This window comes from Bos grunniens, chromosome 16 (genome assembly GCF_055505025.1).
Source record: "Bos grunniens cultivar Pamir isolate PY7600 chromosome 16, Bosgru_T2T1.0, whole genome shotgun sequence".
Classification (NCBI taxonomy): domain Eukaryota; kingdom Metazoa; phylum Chordata; class Mammalia; order Artiodactyla; family Bovidae; genus Bos; species Bos grunniens.
The window spans coordinates 39,059,810-39,084,084 of NC_141180.1; the positions used below are offsets into that span (position 1 = coordinate 39,059,810).

A 24,275-nucleotide genomic window follows, 5' to 3' on the forward strand; every position below is an offset into this window, starting at 1 on the left:
TTCCCTCCAGATAGTGACAGTGCGGCTCAGCCCTGGGAGCGCTTTATTGAAACAACTCACAGCACAGTGTTTGAGACAGACAGCATTGGCCGGCCAAATCCCAGAAGGCTGAGAAACTGAGGTCCCAGCATTCTTCCCTGCCCTCCTGGCGGAGAAGGGAGCGATTCCTCCACGAAGGCAACCAGGCCTGAGCAGCCCAGGGCTGGAGGCAGGGGTGGTCCATACACAGAGACAGTAAGAGCACTTGGAATCAGGGTGGCCCTGCAGCACGGCCCAAGGCTGGGCCCCCAAAGTCCGACAGTCGTGGCTTTCCTGGGGGGTACTGGGGAGGGCAGGTGCATCCTCAGCTGCTTTTATGCGCCCGCTCTTCTACGTAGAGCTGCATCTGATAGACAGGAATAGACACCATAGTCAGACAGACAACCAGGGCACCTCCTTTGGGGAACCCATGGGGTCTCTGCCCAGGGTGGGGCTGTGTGGCCACTGCCAGGGGTTAAGAGAAGAAAGGATTGGGAGCCTTATGCCAGGCATGCCCTGTCGTTTCCCCTGAGCCTTTGTCCACAAGCCATCTGGTGAGGCCTCAGCACAGGGGCCCCAAGCAGCTCACCTTTAAGATGTCTGATGTCATGGTCTTTAGAGGTATCAGTCGGGGGTCGTGCATGTGGACATCCTGCTCGTCTGCCAGGATCCAGGGGAAGTCCTGGGGAGGGGACCAAGGGAAGGGTAGCAGGGGGCTGGCTCATTGCCCATCTTCACTTTGCTCCCCACTCCCCTTCCAGAACTGGCATCCTCAGACATCAGGAAGCATCAGAGCCACCAGAGAATTGCTGTGGTGCAGAGTCCCAGGTTCCCCCACCAGAAAGGCCTAGTCTGTAGATCTGAGCTGGCCTGGGAGCCCCAGTGACTCAACATGCCCCAAACACCAGTTTGGAAACTGGATCAAGGCTCCCCTCCTCTCAGCGCTGAGTGCCCAGGTGGGGCGCTGACAAGGTGGTGACCACAGAGCTGATGCAGGAGAGCTACTGATGCCAGGCGCTGCCATAAGCAGTGTGATGAGTACCCGGCCAAGGCAACACCCCTTCTCACACAGAACTCTGATTCTCAGCGCCTCCCGACTGTCTCCTGCCCACCATCCTACAACAGTCCCATCTCTCACCTTGATGACCTGGATCTTCTCCATGTTGCGAGTGGCGGCTTCTCTCGTGTGCACTAAGACAGTGAAGGTACAGCCTAAAAAGGCCAGAGTTCGGTCAAGCCTCGGCCACCCCATGCCTGCCACTGGACACAGCCTTTTCCCACACAGCCTAACTGGCACGGCAGCTCCACAGAGTGTGAACCCAGTGCTCAGACAAGACACTCAACAGGGAGACTTAACCCCAGGTGGAGTCAATCAGGGAGGCCTCCTCAAGTAGGAGGGTTCTTAAGAGGGGTTCTACAAGGCAGGAAGGAAGAGAGGAGGCTTGGTGCAGCCAAGCAGGGACCCAAGGACACAGGCCAACACGGAGCCATGGAAATGCCCAGGGAAGGGGTGGGGACGAGCACACCTGGGGGGTTGTGGTCCAGAACAGCATCACACACACTGATCTTCAGGATGAAGGCTCGGAGCAGCTGTTCCACGTGAGACAGCAGGGAGTCGGAGCTGGGAAGGAGAGAGGAGGAGGTTCTCCCAGCACATGGGCATCCCCCCTCCCTCTGGCAGGCAATCAACCCTGGAAGCAGCCCTGGGGGTAGAGGGCCTGGCGCTTCTGAGGGCCTGCCTACTTGATTCCACATGGTTAAAATCCTCTGGGGAAAAAAAAAAAAAAATCCTCTGGGGAGTTTAAAACCGAAGCCTTGTCCCATCCCAGGCTAATTAAGTCAGAACCGGTTGGTGGTGAGCATAAGGAACCCTAGTAGGTGGTTTTAATGTGCAACCCAGTCTAAGAACCAGGACACCAGGCCAGGAAGGGACAGGGCTTGCTTGAGGCCACACAGCAAGTAGGGACAGATTCTAGTGCCCTGACCTTACCACAGGAAGCTGGCAGCTGACCAGCCCAACACAGCCACCCAAGGTCAACTTCTAGTTGACTATGGACTGGATGCTTGACTGGGAAGTCAGGAAACTGGGTCTGTGTCCTGGCTCTGGGTGACCAGGTCAAGATCATCTGAGAACCAGGACACAGTTGATTGATTTCTGCATCTATAAAATGAGGTTGGGACCAGCCATTTGCCAATGCCGTGATTTTCCAGGTGTGATACAGGAGGGATTTCTGTGTAACCTGTGTGACGTCCACAGAGACTGCTGGGTGGCCAGCTGTGCCTCGGCCACTAACAGGCCTCATTAGGGTGGCACACCTCACCACGTGTCCTCGCGGGCCTTTAGCAAGGCATTCGGGGGTTGCCTTAAAGGGGTTAGAGTAGGGGTATTGCTAGGGAGCCTGTGGATGGGGAGCAAGGCAGCGCACCTGATGGACAGCAGCGGGGGCTGGGTGATTTCAAAGACGAATTTCTCCACTGGGCGGTGCTCCTTGTCCAAAATCACTACCACCACTTTCTCCACGTCATTCTGCAAGGACAAGAACCCCCTCCTCCAGAGCTGGGTCCCTGCCTCCCCTTTCCCCCGCCCACTCCACTCCCTGCCACCTGCTCCCTGCCCAGGGAAGGTTGGGAAAGACACTCTCAGTCCTGCTCAGCTTCCAGGCCCAGAGTCCCTGGGATCCCAGAAAGAGGTTTGAGAAGTTGAGCAGGCACCCCAGTGGTACCCACGGAGAGCAAAGGATGCTGGGTCCCATTGTGATGCTAGGATGTCTCAGGGAGCAGAACAGATAGAGGGAGGAATCCCTGAAGGGCCAAGCCCAGACAGAACTTGGGGCAGAGGGAGAGAAAGGAACTTGGGAGAACGACCCAAAACCCTCAAGGCAGGTCCCACTCAGCGAATTCCAGGAACCAAGGCTCCAGGCCCAGCATGCCTTGAACATACCCACATGCCCTGGGGCCTGTCCCTGGGCAAGGGTGGTCTCCAGAGAGCAGGGAATAGGCTTCTGGGTGTTATTAGTCATATGGACCCGAAAGTGTCCCAGCATTGCCCCATCCTGGAGCATGGAGGGGCACTGGAGGCAGGGTAGGCTGGGGGCCTGGTGTTCTCACCTTCTCCAGGAGTGGCTTGACGCAGTGCAATGTGTCCTGGATATACTGGTTCAGCTCCGGGTGACAGGACATCTACACACAACCCCCACGATGGCTGGTGAGGTTGCAGCACTGATGGGGGGACCCCTGACACCCTCTCCAGCTGCCCAAGGCCCTGCCTGCCTTTGGAGAAAGGCCCAGCTCTTCCCTAGGGCTCCCCGCTAAGAAACAGACTACCCAGCATGAGGCTAAGAACTGAACTATCCACAGAGGGGAAGAAGTTAGAAGATCCTAAGAATTCAGTCCCAACATCAGCATTTAATACAGCATTAGGAGTTCCTAATGCGAGGCCACTGAGCTCCTCCAGAGTCTAAGATGTCTCTAAATTGTGGAGGTTTGGGTATACGGGCATTTTTCCAGAGACGAGATTCAGGAATTTAATCCATTTGAAACATTAAGAATCTGGAACTAAGGACCTGAGTGGCCTCAGGCTTAACTCCTCTTTGCTTACTTCATCTGTGGAAGATCTCATTTAAAAAGAAAAGGGGAGGATTAAGTGAGACAAGTACCTAGTATACAGTGTTGTTTAGTTGTTAAGTTGGGTCTGACTCTTGCAACCCCATGGGCTGGAGCCCACCAGGCTCCTCTATCCATGCACTTCTCCAAGCAAGAATATTGGAGTGGGTTCCCATTTCCTTCTCCGGGGATTTTCTGGACCCAGGGATTGAACCACGATCTCCTGCATTGGCAGGTGGATTCTTTACCACTGAGCCACCAGGGAAGCATGCTACGCAGTGGGTACTCAGTCAGTGCTGATTCTTGTTTTTCATTCTCCCTATACATCTTTTTGTTGTTTTTTGTTCCCCACCCCCACCCATATCTTTTAAGCTTCCACCACCTTCCAGTGTTCAGTCACTGCTACTGCTGCTGCTAAGTCGCTTCAGTCGTGTCCGACTCTGTGCGACCCCATAGACGGCAGCCCACCAGGCTTCCCCGTCCCTGGGATTCTCCAGGCAAGAACACTGGAGTGGGTTGCCATTTCCCTCTTCAATGCATGAAAGTGAAAAGTGAAAGTGAAGTCGCTCAGTTGTGTCCGACTCTAGCGACCCCATGGACTGCAGCCTACCAGGCTCCTCCGTCCGTGGGATTTTCTAGGCAAAAGTACTGGAGTTGGGTGCCACTGCCGTCTCAGAGTGTTCAGTCATTTGTTCTAATATTTACTGAGTGCTTTCTAAGGGGCAAGAACTTCTAGAGGCTGATGATATAGTCACATGTATTTACTGCTTCCTGTGCCTTTTAACCTAAAACAAACTGTTACAATTAGGGTAAACGAGAGGAGAGAGAAGGTGCCTGAGTTTATAGGAATCCCCTCCAAACTAACCATTCATCAGCTTCAGGAGACCTTTAAAAATCAAAGATGGCGGGGCAGGGGGACTCTTATCAGAGGAGCTGGTCCCTAACTTCTGGCAAGGGGAATTCCCAGTTCAGAGAGGAGGGAAGGAGATGCCATGGCAGTGAGGGATGGGAGGTTGTGGAGCTATTAGCTGCTTCTGTGAACTAGAAGGCAAGGTTAGGCCGCTGAGGAATGAGGGCGCTGAGCCTGAAGGTGGAAGAGAGTTAAAAATCCCCTCTCCATCCGCTCTGTGATTCGGCGGTGACCCAGTGCACCCAACCTGGCTGTGGGGGCTCACCTGGACAGGCACGTTGTACTTCTTACGCTTCTGGAAGATGCCCACCGGGTAGACCTCACGCACGTAGAGGATCAGGTGCACCGCCACCTCCAGGAACTCGCAGAGCACATCGGCCACCACTGAGAGGGGGACAGAACCCGGTGCGCTCGTGGAGGGCGGGGGAGCCCGCTAGCCCTGGCCCTCCCTCGCCCCCTGCCCCAGGTCCAGCCTCCCTACCTTGACCAAAGTTGAGGTCCTGTCGCGTGAGCGTGGTCATCCTTCCAGACACCTGGGGGGTGGGGCAGGAGCTAGTTCCAGAGGCCCAGGCAGCCGCAGGGCCCGCCCACTCCCACTACCCCTCCCCTCGACCTGGGAGGGAAACCGGGTAGGGCTGCCCGTCCCTTCTCATAGAATCAGAGCAGCTGGGAAAGCGCCCCCCACCACCCCCGCCCCACGCAGGTGTTAGAGCTGGGAGGCAGCCTAACGCCTGCGATCAGCCTCTGTGCACTGGCCGCTTCGGCCTGCAGTCTTGTGGCGCTAGGAAAGGCCAGAGTTGTGCCCGCATAAAAGGGCACGGCAGCGGCCTCAGAGGGAACAACTGGATGCGCAGGGCCGGGAACGTAGAACTGGACACGCGGAAAGCGAAACTAGGCTGGAAATAGGACTTCACCCTCTGCGAGGCTAGATTCCTCCCCTGCGAGAATCCCGCCCCTCCCCTCTCTCCCCGTACCGGCTCCGGCCTCGATTCCCGGCTAGGGGCCCGGCCCCTAGCGAGGGAGACCACCGATCGGGTTAATTCCGCGCGCCTCCCGCTCAACCCGCGGCCAGGGCGCCGCTCCGTGACGTCCGCGGCGCTCCGCCGGGTCCTAACGCCGGCTTCCAGCCACGCCCACTCCCCGCTCAGCCAACCACGGGTGCGGGAGGGAGGGGCTGTCACAGGGGTGGGCCCTGTCCGGGCGCCAAAATGATCCCAAGTCTGCTGATGCTGCGCCACGCCGCTTCCTTTCAATTAAAGGTGAGCGCAAAAAAAAACCACACAACTTTGGTCTCCACTTCGGATCGCAACATATTTTCCTCCTCAGGGCATTTCTCTCGCTTTAGGACGTAAAGGACGAGGGCGGGTAGGTGTTGCTGGTGAGAGCCACTGTAGGTCACAGACGGGCACTCTGGACAGCGACATCTACCGCTAGCTCCAAAGTCACCATCCCCGGAATCTCAGCTGCCCAACCGAAAGTGAATCCGCCGGCTCCGGGGCGGGGATAGGGGAGGACCGGCGAGCACCTGGGACGTCCCCGTTCCCACCGTCATCTGGAGCCTAAATGCAGCCAGTCTTTACCTCCCAAGAAGAAAAAACCTCCCGGGATATGCATCGTAACAACAGCTGACATTTATAGAGCCGTTTCCCAGGTGGGTCAGCGGTAAAGAATCCGCCTGCCCGTGCTGGAGACGCAGGAGACAGGGGTTCCATCCCTGGGTGAGGAAGATCCACTGCAGGAGGAAATGGCAACTCACTCCAATGTTCTTGCCTGGATAAGCCCATGGACAGAGGAGCCTGGCAGGCTACAATCCATGGGATGGGGTCTCAAAGAGTCGAACACGACTGAGCATGTACACAAAGCACAAGAACAAGCCAAGTGCCAGAGACTGAGCTAAGTGTGTCCGTGAACCAGCTCACTAAATTCTCAAAACAATTCCACTGCAACAGTTGCTATTATTGTCCCCGTTTTACAGATGAGCCAAACAAGGGTCAGAGGGGTGAAGTAACCTGCCCGAGTTACACAGCTACTGGCGGAGGGTGTGGACACAGATGTCTTCTGCCACTTCACTTTATAGCCCGAATGTTCCCCAGAGGCATGGACTCTGGAAGGGCTGAGAGGATCCTGAGAAATAATATTAATATTAAAAATAATTCCTAACATGAACACCCACTATGTTTCAAGTATTGATTTCTTTAATTTTTTCATTAACAATAACAGCCAAGCCTCCATTTTACAGTCCTACTTCATAGATGGTAAAACTGACTCAGAGATGTTTCCTAATTTGCCCAAATCACACAGCTGGAATACAAACCCAGTTCTGACTTCTATTCTAACTCCAGGGCTTCAACTTATTTTCAACTCCTTTATTTTACAGGTGGAAAAACTAAGGTCAGGGTAGTGGCTGTGGAGTATAGACAACAGACCAGGGACAGAAATCTGGGGATCTTGTCTCTGACCTCCAGGGACACAAAAGCTTGTTAGAAATCATGCCCATCTGTTGGTACACAGATCTAGCCAAGAAAGTTTACTGTTTACTGCTTAGTATCAGCAACCTGCACCCCTTTCACCCCAGATGCTTTCAAACCTGCATTCACACACTTCATATGGCAGTGGTGATGGGGGAGAGAATAAGTAACCTGGCCCATTAAGCCAAAAATGCCAACAGAGCATTTCTCAGAAGCAGTCCCAGGAAATCTGCATCAAAATCCCCGGGGAGCCCGTTAAACACTTGGAACCTGGGCTTCCCAGACCTATGAGATCAGTCGGGGTGCACAATAGGGCACTGGCCCTTTAACAAGCTCCCAGGGGGCTGATGCCAAAGAAAGTATGGGAATTGCAACCACCCTAATTGCTTAGGGAAAGTCTGCATTTCATAATATTGCAATGTTTAACCCAATAGAATGAAGGATTTAATTTAGAAATGGATGTGCCTGGCAGCACAGCAATCCTTCCCAAGATCTGGAGACCCTGCCCACATCACATAGGAGAGGACCATTTCCACATGGAGCCAGCTGAGCAGCTCACTTGTTTGTAGGCAGGTGTCCCCTGGCTCCTTGAGACTTAATCACTGTGGATACTTGGGAAACTGGGGGAAATGAGTGTCCCTCTTTGCCCCTCCCTGGAGGTTGCTCATGCAGCATTTTTATTGGTAACAGAAAGTGGCAGTCTTAAGGGGGCAATTCCTTGTGAAAAGTCCCTTAGGATGGAGCTCTAGGTAGCAGAAGCTCAGAGCCCAGTTACTGTTTCGGAGTAGCCTCCAAGGCACAATGCAAGTGACCTGGGGACTCATGCTAGTGTTCCTTCCATTGACCCTAAGCTCCAGCCCCCTGCCCTAAGAAGACATAGTGCAAGCCACTCAGAGGTCTCCTGCCACACACAGCTGAAGAACTTCAGAGAAACCTTGGTAGACAAACACCCCAAAACTCACATTTTTCCAGTGAGGACACTGAGGTCCAAACAGCTTTGTCTGACCCTGGGGTACCTACCTTGTCAACTAGAAACTGGATAAAAATACCTGTTTGGGGCTTTGGATTCAGAGCTAGCGATTAACAGAGGACGGGGGGCTAGGAGACAGATGAGGAGGGATCAAACTAATCTGACTCCATCCCCCAAAAGGCCTCCATCTCATTTGTGAAATGAACAGGCTGGACAGATGTTCCCTAAACCTCTGATGACCTTGGGTTCCAAAGGGGCCAAGAAGCTGGGGATAAGCAGGGGCAGGGGGCTGAATCAGCATGGGACCATGAGAGAGTTCTGTGAGAGTCATCTGTCACTTCTGTCCACACGGCATCTGATTTTTCGTATCGTAATCACATCAGCATGATGGATGGTCATGGGACCTAGATTACATTATGGAGTTAATTTATTACATTTTTGAATACCCATTTGCTGGGAGTCTGTTTTTCAAAGTTATTTGCATATTCTTCACCATAACAACAATATGTAGGAGGGTACCTGGGAAGGAAGGGTAGATGTTTAGGAGGAGAAAGAGCTTATTTGCTAACTGCAGCAGGTTCCTGAGGGTCTTCAATAGGAACAGAAAGAAACTCAGTCCCTAGAGACATTTAAATTGAAACTGAGAGAAGATGAGATGTAAGAATTTTGCCAAGACTGCACAGACAAAGGAAGATTCCTGGGGTTCACTGAACAACACACAATGAATGAACAGGGTGTAACAACAAGAAATGAAGTGTCCAGACCCCTAAGATATTTCCTTTTGTTCCCAGGATGATCACAGGACATAGCATCCATCCCATCCCTGCCTAAGGTTCCCAGGACACCAGACACAGGAAGGCGGGAGGAGCCACAAGAAAGTCAGCCAAGTTTAGCCTGGTGACAATCCCACTGTCACCAGTGGACAGTGCTGACAGTGGGATTCACCGCAATGCTCAGGAACCCAGCCAGCTGGGACACCCCCTGAGCAGAGGCCCAGCCTCATTCATTCTCTGGGTTCAGCACCTCCCCAATGCCTGGCCAGATCCAGGTTCTAAATGAATGTGTGTCCAATGAGCGAATGAAAGAATCTGAAGGAATGAAATGATGGTGGATAGTGACTCACTGACACTTGCCTGACATGAGTCCTTATTGAGTCTGGATGAAGAGCAAAGACCTCTTTGCTTTTCAGTGGGCGGGCTCTAGGTGGTGGTGTGCAGAGAAGAGCTGCTTTCACAAACAAGCAAGAGCTGCAGAATGCACTCCCCACGGTGCCCTTCACACCCTGCTGTGAGAGGCTGCTGCTTCTCTCCCTACCACTGCCCCTTAACCAGATGAATCTCAATGTCTTCATCTGTAAAATGGGATCGTGGTAGCACCAATTGCATAGAGTTGAGCAAGGAATACGTGTGATAATGTTTGTAAAGACACAAAGTATACAATGTCTGGCATGTAAATACCCAATTAATGGCTGTGATGATGATGATATTAAGGTTGACACACACACACACCACCTAAGCCCCTAGAGCAAACACTCTGGACCAGCCATCACACCTTTCAAAACCCCATCCAAAACATTCATAGCTGTGCCCCTCTTGCTATTTCCATTTCCCCGGGCAGCAGGAAACCCCCCCCCAAATGCCCTGAAGGGGAACGTACATCCTCATGGCCAAATATGCCTAAAGATAAGGGGCTACAGCTGAAATCAGCACCTCTCCCTGCTCATCTGGCCTTCTGATGTGAGGCCGGACCTATACAGCTGCCCCAGATCCTGGGGTCCACTGCTGGCCTCAGACTCAGGTCACAGCCCTGGCCTTACTACCCCAGTAACACTGGACAGCCTCCAATATATCATCAACGAGGGCAGAGCCCCCATGCCATTTCCTCCCCAAGGTTCTGCTGACTTTCTAGTATCATTGACCCCCTTGTTGGTCAGGGGGACCTTACAGATCATTTCTTCTTGAACTTTGAAACTTTATCCACAGAAGTGCACAGAAACACTAACTGTTATTCACATTTTAGGGGTTGCCGGGCCCTCTGAAGTCATCCTGGACCACAGGGTAAGAGACCTTGATCCAGCTCAACTGCCAATTTTTAAAAATAACTGCTTTACTGAGATATAATTAAATAAATAATAAATATAATTCAATAAAGAATCCTTTTTAAAGCATGCAATTCGGTGGTTTTTAATATAGTCACAAAATTGTGCATCCATTGCCAATATCTAATTCTAGAACATTTTCTTTGCTCCAAAAAGAAAAACCCACACACATATTGGCAGCCACTTTCCTACTCTCGCCTTCTCCCAACCCCTGGCAACCATCCCCTAGAAAACTTTCTGTCTCTATGGATTTGCCTATTCTGAACATTTTATGTAAATCACACAATACACAGCCTTTTATGTCTGGTTTGTTTCACATAGCATACTGTATTCAAGGTTCATCCAGACTGTGGCATGTATTGGTACTTCATTCCTTTCTGTGGTCAATATTCCACCACATGCATATACCACATTTTGTTTATTCACTCATCAGGCTATGGGTATTTGAGTTGTTTCCACTTTGGCCATTCAAACATGGAGAAACTGAGGCCCAGAGTCACCAAAACCTGGATGGGACAGGATTCCAGACTTCTCCTAACATCTACTTTTCTCCACAGCATCACTCTGGGAGGCCCCAGAGAACAGAATCCAAAAGATCACCCTACCGATGAATATCCATCACAACAGCGTTGGAACCAGAGGAGCCAATAATTCACTTCTGGTTCAGTAAATGCTGGGCCACAGCTTCATCCTGGACAGGGGGGATCATGCCCACTGTCGTCCTCCCAGGCCCAAGCTACCACTGCCTCTTTTCTGCCGCAGTTTCCAGCTGGTCTCCCTGCTTTTGTCCTTGCCAAATGCAGTCTATTCTTAACTTTGGGAATCAGAGCCCGTTAGTTAAAACCTGAATCAAATCATGCAGGGTTTCCTTGGTGGCTCAGCGGTAAAGAATCCGCCTACCAATGCAGATTGAATTCGGGTTCAATCCCAGGGTCAGGAAGATTCCCCTGGAGAAGGAAATGGCAACCTGCTCCAGTATTCTTGCCTGGGAAATCCCATGGACAGAAGAGCCTGGCAGGCTATACAGTCCATGGGGTCACAAAAGAGTAGAATATGACTTACCAACTAAACAACAAATCAGATCATGTCTCTGCTCAGCTCATAACCCAATCCATACTGGAGCCCCACAGGCTGATAATATTCCTATTACAATAACAATAGTTGATAATTTTTCTAGATCATATGCTGTGGGGCCAGGACCTGAGGAACATTATCTCCTTACACAGCCGTTGCACTTAATCCTTGATGCCTGAGAGTTAGGGCTAGCGGTGAGCTCAGAGAGGTTAGGCCACTTGAAGGAGAAGGGGAATGGCATCAGAAAAGGAGACCAGGCATCTAGCCTGACTACAGAGCGGAGCTCTTAAACCTCTGAGCCATAATTTGCCACCCTTTGGAGAAAGAAGACAGTCGAAATGGAAGCCGCTGGGACAGCTCTGGGGGCCAGGCAAGACTGATGCTTCGCGCAAACCCGGCCCGCCCCACCGCTCTTTGATCTTTGCTGTGCTGGTGGCCCCACTGACCCCGCCGTGAGTTATGGGGGCCGCGGGACCCATACATAGCATTCCTGGACTCCCAGGGTCGGCACTCTGCGAGTGATGAATGAGCCGGCCCCGAGCGCTGGCTTTGTCCTGCCTGGACCGGGTTTTGGAGCGTCAGACCTATTTTGGACGGGGCGTGGCGAGAAGCGGACTGTGTGTGTGTGTGTGTGTGTGTGTGTGTGTGTGTGTTAGGTAGGGGGACTGTCTTTTTCCCCTTCCCTCCCAGGGTGTGAGAGTGGGGAGGGGGCTCTAGTGCAGCCGTCAGTGCGCCCGAGTCTCACCTGATAGAGCTTTAAAGACCCCCTAGAATCCCACATGGAAGAGCGACCCCTCCCAGAACCTCGCCCCCAACTCCGCTCACTTTCCGAAGCTGCAAAAGCCCCGCGGTGCGCGGTCCCGCCTTCCTCGTACCGGGCGTTTCTTCCGTCCCATTTGACAGCCTAGGCGGAATAATCCTTTTGGAGAACCGCCGGCCCCTGCTCGGCCAGACTCGCCGCAGCTAAGCGCTCAGCCCCGATCCATTGTTGGGGTCCGCCAGGGACCCCCTGCCGCGGCCCTTTGTAGCCCGCTCCCGAACGGGCCGCTCTAGAGGCGCCACCGCTGCCCGCGCCCCGCCCGTCCCACGCGCTCCAGGCCGCGCCGAGGCGGCTCTTGCACCGGGAGGAGTGGGCCCGCCTCTCCCGGTGCCCGCAAGGCCGCCCGGCTGCGCCCGCCTTTGTCTACCTTCTTTGTCTGCCCCGCGCCCTCGCGGCGGCGGCGGCGGCTAGGCCTCTGGGGAGCCGGACCGGAACGCCGAGCGCAGCTGGCAAGGGCGCGCTGGCCGGGAGCGCGCTGGGCCCGGCTCGGCCCAGGGCTGCCCCTCGGCTGGGGGCAGCGGAGCCCTCTCCCCGCCACCCCTCCCTCTCCCCTCCCCGTGTTCCCGCCCCCTTCCCTCCCGCCCGTCCCCCTCCCCCTTCCCTCCAGCCCCGCTCAGCCTCGGCACATCCTCCTGCCGCCCGCGCACCTCTCCGCGAGGTCCTGGCTTCGAGACTCTGCCCTCTGCTGCGCTCGGCTCCCGCAGGCGCTCGGACCCGAGCCCCTCGGCCCCCGCCCCGCCGGTCAGACAGGTAAGGCATGGCCTTGGCCCGCCCCCGGCCCCGCCCTCCTGCCTCACCTGGTTGCGCGCCCGGACAAAGGTGGGCTACCTGGAGCGCTCAGGAGCCAGGCGCGCTGGGGACCGAGGCTGGAAGTGAGGATGCTGCTTTCTTCCCTGTCCTCCCGGCCCTCGGACACGTCGGTCGGTGGGTCCGCCGCCTCCCCTCCTCGACGCGTCTCCCCTCAGCTCCTGGCTCTGCTCCTGGGCTCCTCGTCTGCCCACCTTCCTCCGGGCACCGACTTTTCCACGTTCTGACACTGCCTCGCGTGCGTCCTCGCCTCGCTCTCCCGGACTCATTTCTCGCCCACTCTCCTCCTCCGCACTAGCCTTCTCCCTGTGGAATCCTGTCTCTTTGTCTCTCTGTCTCTGAGTCTCAGGGTGGTCTCTCGGGCTGAGGATCCCAGTCTGACGTCGTTTGAAGAAGCTCGAAAGACTCCCCGAGCCCCGGGCAGAGCTGGCAGGAGTGTCCTCGGCTTTTAGCGAGGCTACCTACCGGGCTGGAGTGTGTACAGGGAGAGGGAGGCTCTAGGTGCGCCCCCACCCCGGCCAGCACTGCGGGTGGTCCCGCGCCTTCCCATCCTGACCCGGACCAGTTCCGCGCCCTAGTGATCCCGACGGCTCTGGGCTAGCTCTTCTGGCCCCGGTTCAGGCCCTCTCCCGGCCCACTGCCTGCTTTTCTCCAACCGCGCACCGGGGTCTCAGGCGCCTGAGGGAACCAGGTTTGAGACGTGAGGCCTCTTGGGTTTCCCGCTAAGTCCTCCCTTGCTCCTCTGGGTGCTCCCTCAGCCCTCGCCTCGGTCTGCTCTCTTGCTCAGAGCACTCTTCCACGCTGCCCACCTCCCAGCCTGGTGGCATGGAAGAAGTGCCCTAGTGTTGGTTCAGTACCCCTCCGGAGTCAGGCAGACGGAGGCTGAGGGACAGATCCTGGACAAAGGAACGTACTTCTCTGAGCCTCAGTGTCTCCTTGATAACTCGGGGATAATAGCACCCACCTACAGGGATGTGTGTGGAAACGGTTTTTTACCATATCGAATGTCTGTGCAGCAGGCACTCGGTGGCCATGGGTGATTCTACAGTCTCTGGGTAGGTGGGGACGAGGCTCCACAGAAAGGGGGAAATGGATCCAAAATTCAAGGCTTAGAGACCCTGAAAAGAAACCTGACTATGGCCCCTCCCTTATCACAATCACCTCCCTCTACACACTCTTCCAAGCTCTCTTCTCTCTTTCTCTCCCTCCTCTTCTCTCCTTGTCCTAAAATCAGAGCTTAAAAATCAGAATAAAAGGGGCCTCTGCTTTCAAAATGAGATCAATGTGGCTGTTGATGTTGTCAATAGCTGGTCATTGATTGTGAGACATCCGTGTGCCTCATTGCCAATTCCAAATCTCCATCTTGTACCCATTTCTTTTTGTTTGTTTGTTTTTTAAAAATATGTATTTATTTGGCTGCCCCAGGTTGTAGTTGCAGCATGTGGGACCGAGTTCCCTGACGAGGGATGGAACCTGAACCCCCTCCATTGGGAGTGCAGAGTCTTAGCCACTGGACCACCAGGGAAGTCCCTCTGTTTCTTTTTCAATGTCTCTCACTTACAAGCCACTTCCTTTCCTCTGGGGGGATTGTCTTTTGGACCCTGAACCTGCTGGGGAATCACTCAAACCCTCTGACCATCTGTGTCATCACGACAGGTGGCACACGACTCCAGGAGTTAGGCAGTGATGTGGACTTAGTGGCATAATGCGGGCAACTTTATAACATCGCCTGACTGGCAGGTTCTGGATTCTCCTAGCTGGGTTTTTCAGCCCCAGCCAGGACTGGCAGCCAGAGCCTTTCTCTTTAGAGAGGCAAGAATGGGACTGAGAACACACACACCCACGCGTACACCGTCCAGACTCCTGTGCACACCCTTCCTGCCACTTTCACTGCCTTCCTCACCGTTCAGTCCACCGCTCTCCCTATCCCTAAACCCCTCAATGGCTCCTTGTTTCCACTAAATTAACGACCGTGCCTGCCTCCCACCATGCCCCCATCAGCATCAGAGTTTTCAGCCATGATAGAAGGCTGGTCATCTCCATGCCCTGATGGACTCTGAACTCTTCCTTCTATTTGAAATGTCTCCCCTTGCAGGCCAAGGTCAGATGGCCCATCCTGTGGGAAGCCCTCCTGCTTCCCCTTTGCCTCCCTGTCTCTCCTGGGCTGCACTTCCCTGGGCGGGGTGGGTCTTGTTCCACTTACTGTCCCAGTGCCTGAGACACAGCAGGTGCTCTGTCCATATTTGTTCTGATGAATGGAATCCTTGGCTAAGGGGACAGGGATGAAAATTGCAAACCATAGGTTATCCCTGGGTTCCACTGGATCCTGCTGGCCAGGCCAGGGGCAGAGTGGGCTCCAGAGCAAAGGACCAGAGCTGGGGCAGTTGGAGAGGGAGCAATTCTCCTGGAAAGTCCCTGTGGCATCAGGGCCTCTGCGTGCCTCCAGAAGTTGAGGATGATTTCTGTGCCTGATTGTAACAGAGGAAATAGACCAGACAGGGAAGCAGCTGCCTGAATTCAGCAGACTAGCTTAGCAGTTGTGTGGCCCACACCTTCACTTGTTTCAGCCAGAAATGTGACAGAGAGAGATTTTGCATCCTGGCCTCCCTGATTCCGTATTCTAGGGTGAGCAAGAGCTGGGCATGTTCCTGGGGTGAGGAGGAGTCATCGGGCATCACTCCACTCGCTCCTTCAGGTGAGATTCCCTTCTCTTGCTGCACCATGCCCTCTGTTTGTCCAACCCCAGCCCTTCCTCTCAAGGGGCCCCATGGAGCACATGTCTCCTCAGGAAAGACCCTGCCCCCACGCCAGTTCCCAGCTTTGGCAGCCACCCCCCCCACTACAACACCATGGCCTGGCATTGACTGTCTGAGATATCTTCCTGAGTGGGTATAGGGGCACAAGTACTAGAATCCAGAGCAGCTGGGATGACATAATTGCAGAACCTCAAGTTTTTAGGACCCCCCTCTGTGCCAGCCTATGGGTTAAGGCCCCCATTTTGTCATATCTAAAAGTCACAGCATCGGCACTGGTATTAGTTACTGAGTAAGGAGAAGGCAGTGGCACCCCACTCCAGTACTCTTGCCTGGAGAATCCCATGGACGGAGGAGCCTGGTAGGCTGCAGTCCATGGGGTCGCTGAGAGTCGGACATGACTGAGTGACTTCACTTTCACTTTTCACTTTGATGCATTGGAGAAGGAAATGGCAACCCACTCCAGTATTCTTGCCTGGAGAATCCCAGGGACGGGGGAGCCTGGTGGGCTGCCGTCTATGAGGTCGCACAGAGTCAGACACGACTGAAGCAACTTAGCAGTAGCAGCAGCAAGCATAAGATGACATGGTCAAAATGTGGCCTTTGAAGTCAGGTGGCCACAAGTTCAAATCCCCACTCTCCCATTCACTCTACTGTGTGACCTTGAGCAAATCCTTCAAATCTTTGTCCCGATGTTGATCCACTGTTACTGTCATTATTACCTGAAAAATATTGTCCACTTCAAGGGGCTAAATTAGATGATACACATAAAGCCCTAAGTCTTAAGAATAGTCGATGCCCTGTAAATAATACCCAAACACTGACTTTTCAGATGTGGGACTGAAGCCCAGAAAGGTTAGTTGGCTTGCCCAGGGTCACACAGCTATTAAATGCTGGGGCCAGGATGCACAGCCAGGCTTGCCTGACTCCAGGTGTCTTTCTGCCCCACACTGGCCTCTTCCAGAACTGACAGCAGGCATTTTATCACTTGATGATTAAGTGATGGGTCCAACAAAATTGTCTGGGAACCAAGATAATAACATTTGGGGGATGAGGGCACCAAGGGGATGGCTTAGGAGAGGAGGAGGAGGGCTGGCCAGTACCTGTAATGTAGCAGGAGGTAGGACTCCACCCACCTTCCCCCCAAAATAATACCCTTACATAGATTTTTGTGAGGTGTGAGGCCTTGGGAGGGTGGGAATTCCCAAGGCTGCTGATGGAAAAAATAAAAGCAGATGGAGCTGCCCCTGTGGGGAAGCCAAACCTCATTTGCCAAGACAATGGTCCCCTCCAGGCGGGCCTGGGCCTGTGCTGACCCGCCCCACCGAAGCCATCAATCACCCCACTGAGGACTGAGGACGGGGCTACCTGTGTCCACCCCCTGCACATGCAGGCACAGATGCACGAACACTTCCAGGAACCCACCCCCAAGCCCCACGCCTGCTCTTTCCCCTCCTCATAATAACAGCAGCTACTGTTTATTGCAGCCTTACTGGGTACCACTCACTGTATATCTTTACCTCCCTTCATTCTCGAAACCTCCAGCATTTTATAGGAGAGGAAACTGAGGCTCAGAGGGGTTAAATGATTCGACCGGGGTCACATAGCTCATTTCGGTCTGTTCAGGGGGCTCTCCCGTGGCTCAGAAAATGGGTTTGGATTGACATGTGTGTGTTTGAATCAGTAATAATTATATCTGTGCCTCCCTCTGTCACTGGGCCTGCGGCCTCCCTGCCGGGTCAGAGTGGGGACCTCTAGATGGCAAAGACTGTGTTTTTACCCACAGATTAGAAGCTCCCTCCAGCAAAGTTTTCCCCATGTCCTGGGAACATCCGAGGCCAGAGTTGTGGGTCCCCTTGCAGACTGGGAAATCCTTAAGGGAAGCAGTCAGATCTCCCCCATTAGACTGGAGGCTTCCTGGGATGGAGGCTGCTTTTCTTACTCAAACAAGAGCTCCCTGAGGACAGCAGCTGTTTCTCATCAGTCTTAGAGTCCTCCAAGGTGAGACCTAGACCTTCCCTGTTAACCATGAGAGCTCCCCAGGGCAGGGTTTCTGTCCCAGTCAGAGTTTACTGGCAGTTTCCAGAAGCAGGGACCAGGTGTTCAGACTGGAGCATCTTCCCTTGCATGGCACCCAGGCTCTGCACCCAGAGGGGATCAGCAAGTGCTGACTACCTGATGTCACTCTCCATCCTGGTGCTGCATGGTCAAGAAGCAGAATTCTCTGTGTGAAGCCGGGTTGGCAGACCTGTGCAGGATGGGTGGGGTCTGGCTGTTCTGAAGCCTGGGGAGGGGCTGAGAGGCCCCTTCCTGTTGAACAGGTGTCACTTTAAGGGTGCAGAGCCTCAGAGAGGCAGGATAGATGGATAGGGACTAGCTCAGGACTGTCAGGGTCAACCTGCCAACAAGCACCCTCCACCCAAGGCAGCTGTTTCAAGTCTCACCCCCAACACCCTCCAGTAAGCTCATCTTTGCTACCTTCCCACCCACCTACACTGCCTGAGTTCCTTCCGTACCTAGAAATGTCCCCTCCTCCAAACACACAGAAGTTCTAATTTCCTAAATAGTCAAATCTCATGACAGGTTAATAATCCCATTTCACAGATAGGGAAATTATGACTTATGATGAGGTGTGATGGTGGGAGGGATTGTGGGAGGGGCTAGAGAGGCAAAATCTGGTCCCAAATTGCCTTAGGAGGAGCCCAGCTGGTGAAATTAAGATCCAGCTCCCCCTCCCCCACCCTCATTGAGGACAGAACTATTTTGTGATTATTTTTTTATTTGTTTATCTTTGGCTATGCTGGTTCTTTGTTGCTGCACAAACTTTTCTCTAGTTGCGGCAAGCGGGGGCTACTCTCCAGCTGTGTTGTGTGGCCTTTTCATTGCCGTGACTTCTCTTCCTACAGAGCATGAACTCTAGGGCAAGCGGGCTTCAGTAGTTGTGGCTCCGGGCATTAGAGCACAGGCTCAATAGCTGTGACACACAGGCTTAGTTACCCCAAGGCATGTGGGATCTTCCTGGACCAGGGATCGAACCCATGTCTCCTGCATTGGCAGGCAGATTCTTTATCACTGAGCTACCAAGGAAGCCTGACATAACTATTTTGATTGAACAATTACAACTTCTCATTTTCCAGCTCTGGGGGAATCAGCTCCCCTTAAAGAAGATAGGAATCTGCTCCTAGGGAACCAGGACCTCTAAGACCCCCACCCCCAACTAGAATTCCAGATTTGTGGAGCTGACTGCCAGGTGGCCCCACTGTTCTAAGAGCAGAAGGGGGGACCTGGGAATGGCCATCTCCACTGTTCAATTCCAACCATTCCAGAAAGTGTGTGACTGAGCCATGAGGCATCAGAGGGAAGAGTCTGGCAGATCAGTTCCAAGTTAGAGCATTCCTTCTAACAAAGTCTGTCCTGAGCACTACTGAGTTGGGGTTCTGGGCATACAAACGCTGCCCCTGGGGCTCCCAGGTGTGAAAGTGAGGTGAAAGTTCTTTGTGTGTAAAGGAGCTGATCTCTGTCTGCTGTATGTGTTGTGGAAATGTCCCCTGAAGAGTTTTAAGCTGGAAAGCTAGTGATCCGATTTGTCCTTCTGATCACAAAGCTGCAAATGTTTTGGTGATAAGCCAGGGCCAGGGCAGACAGCAGCACCGGAAGTTGTCTGGGTTATCGGAAACATGGCAGGGAACGTTGCACGGCAGGGAACATGGGACCCACTTGGAGGCCAGTCTGACCTGAGACTGCTGCTCTGGACAGAATTCCACCCCTTAGTGTCAGGGTCCCCAGAAGGGAATGGTGAGATGCCCAGAAGGCCACAAAACCCCAGACCCACTTCTCCCATGAGCTGGGAGGGCTCAACACCTGAGCCCAAGAATACTGACTTCCAGACTACCCCAGAGTAAGGCTGGGTTCTCTAAAGGGAACAAGATCCCCATGGAGATGTTTCTTGACTTCCCAAGGGTAGAGGTCTCTTCTAGTCTAGGTTTAGCAGAAGGCAGCTACCTTCCAGTTTCTTTCTTTATTTTGTTTATTTTATTTAATCTTGGCTGCACTGGGTCTTTGTTGCTGTGTGCAAGCTTTTTCTAGTTGCTGCGAGCCAGGGCTTCTCTCTAGTAGCAGTGCTTGGGCTTCTCATTGCAGTGGCTTCTCTTGTTGCAGGGTGTGGGCTCTAGGGTAGGTGGGCTTCAGTAGTTGCACCTCGTGGGCTCTCTAGTTGTGGCACACAGGCTTAGTTGCCCTGCAGTGTGTTGGAACTTTGTTCCCCGACCAGGGATCAAACCTGTGTCCCCTGCCTTGGCAGATGGATTCCTAACTCAACCACCAAGGAAGTCCCGACCTTCCAGTTTCTTATGAGTTAAAGAGGGTTAGAATGTTTCTGTGTGGAGCATCATTTTAAGACCTGAGCTGTGGCCAGGGATGTGGCAGGAATTAGAACCCTTCTCTCTCCAGCTGCCTGACCCCTCAGCACTGTGCACCCCTTTCTGAGGAGCCCTTGAAAGATAGGTGTGCCCCAGTCATCCCAGAGACCTCAGTGCTGGTCTCAGGATGCCCATCCCTGCAGCTCGGTGGGTTAGGATCTCACCTGTGCTGGAGGTCAGGCATGACTGGAGAGGTGGCCAGAGCAAGGCAGAGCTCCTCTGAAATCGAGTGAGAGGGAGGGCTGGCCCAGGAGTGAACTTCTTATCATCACACATGATTGTGTTTTATTCTGTGTGTCTCTCTCTCTCTTTTTTTTGGCAAGGAGCTTGCGGGAGCTTAGTCCCTGACCAGGGATTGGACCCATGCTCTCCAAAATGAAAGTGCAGTGTCCTAACCACTGGACCATCAGGGAAGTCCCACATATTGTCTTTGAACATTCACAAATATGTCCTGTCCCTGCCACCTGTCCCTGGCCCCTGGGGGCTCGCTCCAGAACCAGGAGGATATGAGATGTCATCCCTCCCCACAGGGCGCTGTCAGTTGGATGGACAAACAGATGGAGGATCTTGTCACCATGGATCATAAATTCCCAGGCTCCCTTGTCAGAGGGCCCTGAAGACCATTTAATCTAACTCAGTGATCCAGTAGTCTGCTTCCATTATGCTTCCCATCTGTTTTATTTATTTATTTATTGAGCAGGGCCAGTCATTTCCCATGAAATCTTATCCATAATCCCAGATGTTCAGTTGCTGAGTTGTGCCCAACTCTTTGTGACCCCATGGACTGCAGCATGCCAGGCTTCCTTGTCCTTTACGATCTCCCAGAGTTTGTTCAAACTCATGTCCACTGAGTCGGTGGTGCCATTCAATCATCTCTTCCCCTGTTGCCCTCTTCTCCTCCTGCTCTCAATCTTTCCCAGCATCAGGGTCTTTTCTAGTGGGTCAGCTCTTCACATCAAGTATCCAAAGTATTGGAGCTTCAGCATCAGTCCTTCCAATGAATATTCAGGGTTGATTACCTTTAGGATTGACTGGTTTGATCTCTTTGTAGTCCAAAGGACTCTCAAGAGTCTATTCTAGCACCACAGTTCAAAAACATCAATTCTTTTGTGCTCAGCCTTCTTTATGGTCCAGTTCTCACATCCATACATGACTTTTAGAAAACCGTAGCTTTGACTATATGGACTTTTGTCAGCAAAGTGATGTCTCTGCTTTTTAATATGCTGTCTAGTTTTGTCATAGCTTTTCTTTTTCTTTTAATTTCATGGCTACAGTCACCATCCAAAGTGATTTTGGGGCACAAGAAAATAAAGTCTGTCACTGTTTCCATTTTTTTCCTATCTATTTGCCATGAAGTGATGGGACCAGATGCCATGATCTTAGTTTTTTGAATATTGAGTTTTAAGTCAGCTTTTTCCCTCTCCTCTTTTACCTTCAACAAGAGGCTCTTTAATCTCAGTACTAAGACCAAAAAAGGTGTGATTTTAAGAGCAGTGTGGCACCCCACCACCACCACTAATTTCTTCCCCAAATCAAAATTTTTTCCATCTCATGAAGATACAACTTCAAGCCCTACTTTCACCAGACTGTCTTCAGCCTCTCCTCCTTGGAGGTGCTATGCAACCTCTGTTACACCCAATGTACCATATTGCCTACTTTAAAGTAAATCAGTGACAAAAAGAGAAGCTATCCTCAATGGTCTAAAAGAAGACAGTGGATGTCAGTTGCATTTGCCAATATGAAGTGGAGCCTCTAACTGGCTCTTGGTCGTTGGTGCTCAGAAAATCCTGGAGAGTGTAAATAAGTCATAGCAGATGTCAACAGTTCTTTTAAACTGCTCACATTTCATCCCTGGAACACTCTTCACTGACCCAGGAGAAGCCCAAGTTATGGTGGGGCTGTGCCCGAGTTAAAATTGGGTAGAGAACGCATTTGAGAGTGGCTGTTGCTTCCCAGGTGATGCTAGTGGTAAAGAACCTGCCTGCCAATGCGGGAGACATGACAGACGTGGATTGGATCCCTGGATTGGGATGATCCCCTAGAGGAGGCATGGCAACCCACTCCAGTATTCTTGCCTGGAGAATCCCATGGTCAGAGGAGCCTGGCAGGCTACAGACCACAGGGTCATAAAGAGATAGACACGATTGAAGTTTACCTACAGTATGGGCTTCCCTAATAGCTCAGTTGGTAAAGAATCAACCCGCAATGCAGGAGATCCTGGTTTGATTCCTGGGTCAGGAAGATGCCCTGGAGAAGGAGTAGGCTACCCACTCCAGTATTCTTGGGTTTCCCTTGTGGCTTAGCTGGTAAACAGTCCACCTGCAATGTGGGAGACCTGAGTTGGGAAGATCCTCTAGAGAAGGTAAAGGGTGCTCACTCCAATATTCTGGCCTAGAGAATTCCATAGACTGTATAGTCCATGGGGTCGCAAAGAGTTGGACATGACTGAGCGACTTGCAGCTTGCAAAATAGTTTTAAAACATTTAAAAATTAAGGCTAGAATCAAATGTTTAGAGAATCCCTGAAACATGTCTACCAAATATGGTCGCTCAAATGTGTCACTTTCACACTCAAGATGTCACACTCACACTCAGGGTGAAAGGGTAGGGGTTGATAGCTAAGTTCTCCCAATGGGTGGTTGTCTGGCTCACAGCCTGGACTGAGTGTCATAACCCCTCAGCTCCATTAGAGCCTCACTGATATCCCTGGCCTGGGATTCCCATCTAACCCTTTTCAGCCAGCCCTGCTCCCACCTCCCACCCCTCACCTGCCCCCCTCTCCCCTCCAACCCATCAAGCATCGGGTGAGCTGATCAGTAAAGGAGGAATTCAGGCCTCACATTTGTCTGCCAGGCGGGTAGGCAGGAGCCTCCGCCTAGTCTCCTGGCCCCTAAATGCAAGGCTGTTGTGGGGAGAGGGGGTTGGGGCTCAGGAGTCAAAGCAGGCTCCAGACTCCATTAACTGCCTTCATTTGCATGTGACACTGCATCCCTGCAGGCTTCTGGATGGAGACCTCTCTGGCAGTTTAACTTCACACAGTATGGGGACAGGATGAGGGCTTGAAACAAACCCCTTCCTCCTCCTTTGTCAGTTTCCTCTTAGCTGCCAGAGCCTGGCCTGGCTCCTGGGCCCTGACTACACTCACAGCAATGGCAGGAGATTACATGGGAGAGGCAAGCAACCCCCCACTGAAGCTCAGAGGATGGGTGAGGGGGTGCAAGGACCTGACTGTCCGTGTGTGCTGGGTGCAGAGAAAACCCAGACCCCGAGGGGGGCTCTGTCACTCGCCAGCGCTGTCACCTTGTGCTTGTGGCTCACTTTCCCAGAGCCCGGCTTTTCTCATTTTAAAAATATGGAGAACAACCTGCCGTATGCAGGGCAGTTGAGAGGATGCAATAAAAAATGGATGAAATAAGCTTGTCAGAGCCTGGCTTCCCAGCCACTCAGGGAATGGCAGCTCCTATGGTGACAATTGCTCTAGCTTAGTTTAGTTTTTAAGGAGCCACTATTAGATCTCTGTTGTGAGAGAGCTATCTCTGGGTGTGGATGGTCCTTCTGTCCCTCAAGTGCTGCTGAGTGTCCCTAGTCCTAAGTAAACCAGACCCAGGCCCAGAAGAGTAGGTTTTGTGTGCAAACCACAGGCAGAACCATCCAGGGTTGATGGGGACCCCGGGGAGATGGGGCACCTGCTGCCACTTCTCTCCTGGCTGCTTGGTGCCTTGGGAGGCAGCCTCCAATTGGCTTCCTGAGCGGCAGAAATGGATCAGAGCCCTCATCGCTGTGGATCCTTGGCACGACTCCTGTAGCAGCCCGCGTTTCCTAAGCAGCTCTTTGCCAGATTGGCATCTTGGCTGCTGCACTGTGCCAAGATTCAAGTACAAATCCTGTGGGCTTGGAAAGAGGACTCCATGCTGTCTTCAGGGCAAAGAGGCTCCGGGATCCCCAGCTTTCAGTCCAGCATGCTCTCTCTCTCTCATCCTCTCTCTGTCACACACACACACACTCAGACACACGCACACACTCAGACACATGCACACTCACACACACACTCAGACACACACACACACACTCAGACACACACACATACTCAGACACAGGAACAGACACACACACACTCAGACACACACACACTCACACACACACTCACACACACACACACACACACACACACACTCACACATACATACCCAGACACACACACTCAGACACACACACATACACCCTCCCTGGGACTTTATGTATGATCTTGGGCTCAGGTATCAGTTTGATTCCATTCTGATCCATAGTTGTTGTTTAGTCTCTTAGCGTGTCCAACTCTTTGTGTCTCCATAACTCGC

At 52.8% G+C, this 24,275-nt stretch overlaps 1 protein-coding gene across 7 annotated transcripts; it reads right to left on the reverse strand.

The window, feature by feature from the left end:
* Positions 1 to 26: 26 nt before the first annotated feature.
* On the reverse strand, positions 27 to 12,683 carry MAD2L2 (mitotic arrest deficient 2 like 2). 7 transcript variants are annotated; one of them, XM_086344501.1, is made up of 9 exons: positions 12,609 to 12,683; positions 5,013 to 5,064; positions 4,797 to 4,915; positions 3,127 to 3,198; positions 2,445 to 2,545; positions 1,545 to 1,639; positions 1,157 to 1,230; positions 608 to 700; positions 27 to 385 (listed from the first exon to the last, which is right to left on the reverse strand). In XM_086344501.1, the coding sequence occupies exons 2-9, from the start codon at positions 5,050 to 5,052 to the stop codon at positions 344 to 346; spliced, it is 636 nt and encodes a 211-aa protein (XP_086200627.1). In that variant the 5' UTR covers positions 5,053 to 5,064; positions 12,609 to 12,683; the 3' UTR covers positions 27 to 343. The 7 variants fall into 7 exon arrangements, with proteins under 7 accessions (XP_086200627.1, XP_086200629.1, XP_086200626.1 ...); XM_086344503.1 differs by lacking the exon at positions 12,609 to 12,683 and adding an exon at positions 6,112 to 6,373; XM_086344500.1 differs by lacking the exon at positions 12,609 to 12,683 and adding an exon at positions 5,506 to 5,619.
* Between the last annotated feature and the right edge of the window lie 11,592 nt (positions 12,684 to 24,275).

Excerpts from the sequence above, each read along its gene's own strand:
- MAD2L2 (XM_086344503.1), bottom strand. The coding sequence starts at position 6,315 with ATGGGCTTATCCAGGCAAGAACATTGGAGTGAGTTGCCATTTCCTCCT. Across the intron at positions 5,065-6,111 it reads AGGTTTTTTCTTCTTGGGAG|GTGTCTGGAAGGATGACCAC; the intron begins GTAAAGACTGGC and ends CCCACCCCCCAG. Across the intron at positions 2,546-3,126 it reads TCAAGCCACTCCTGGAGAAG|AATGACGTGGAGAAAGTGGT; the intron begins GTGAGAACACCA and ends TTGTCCTTGCAG.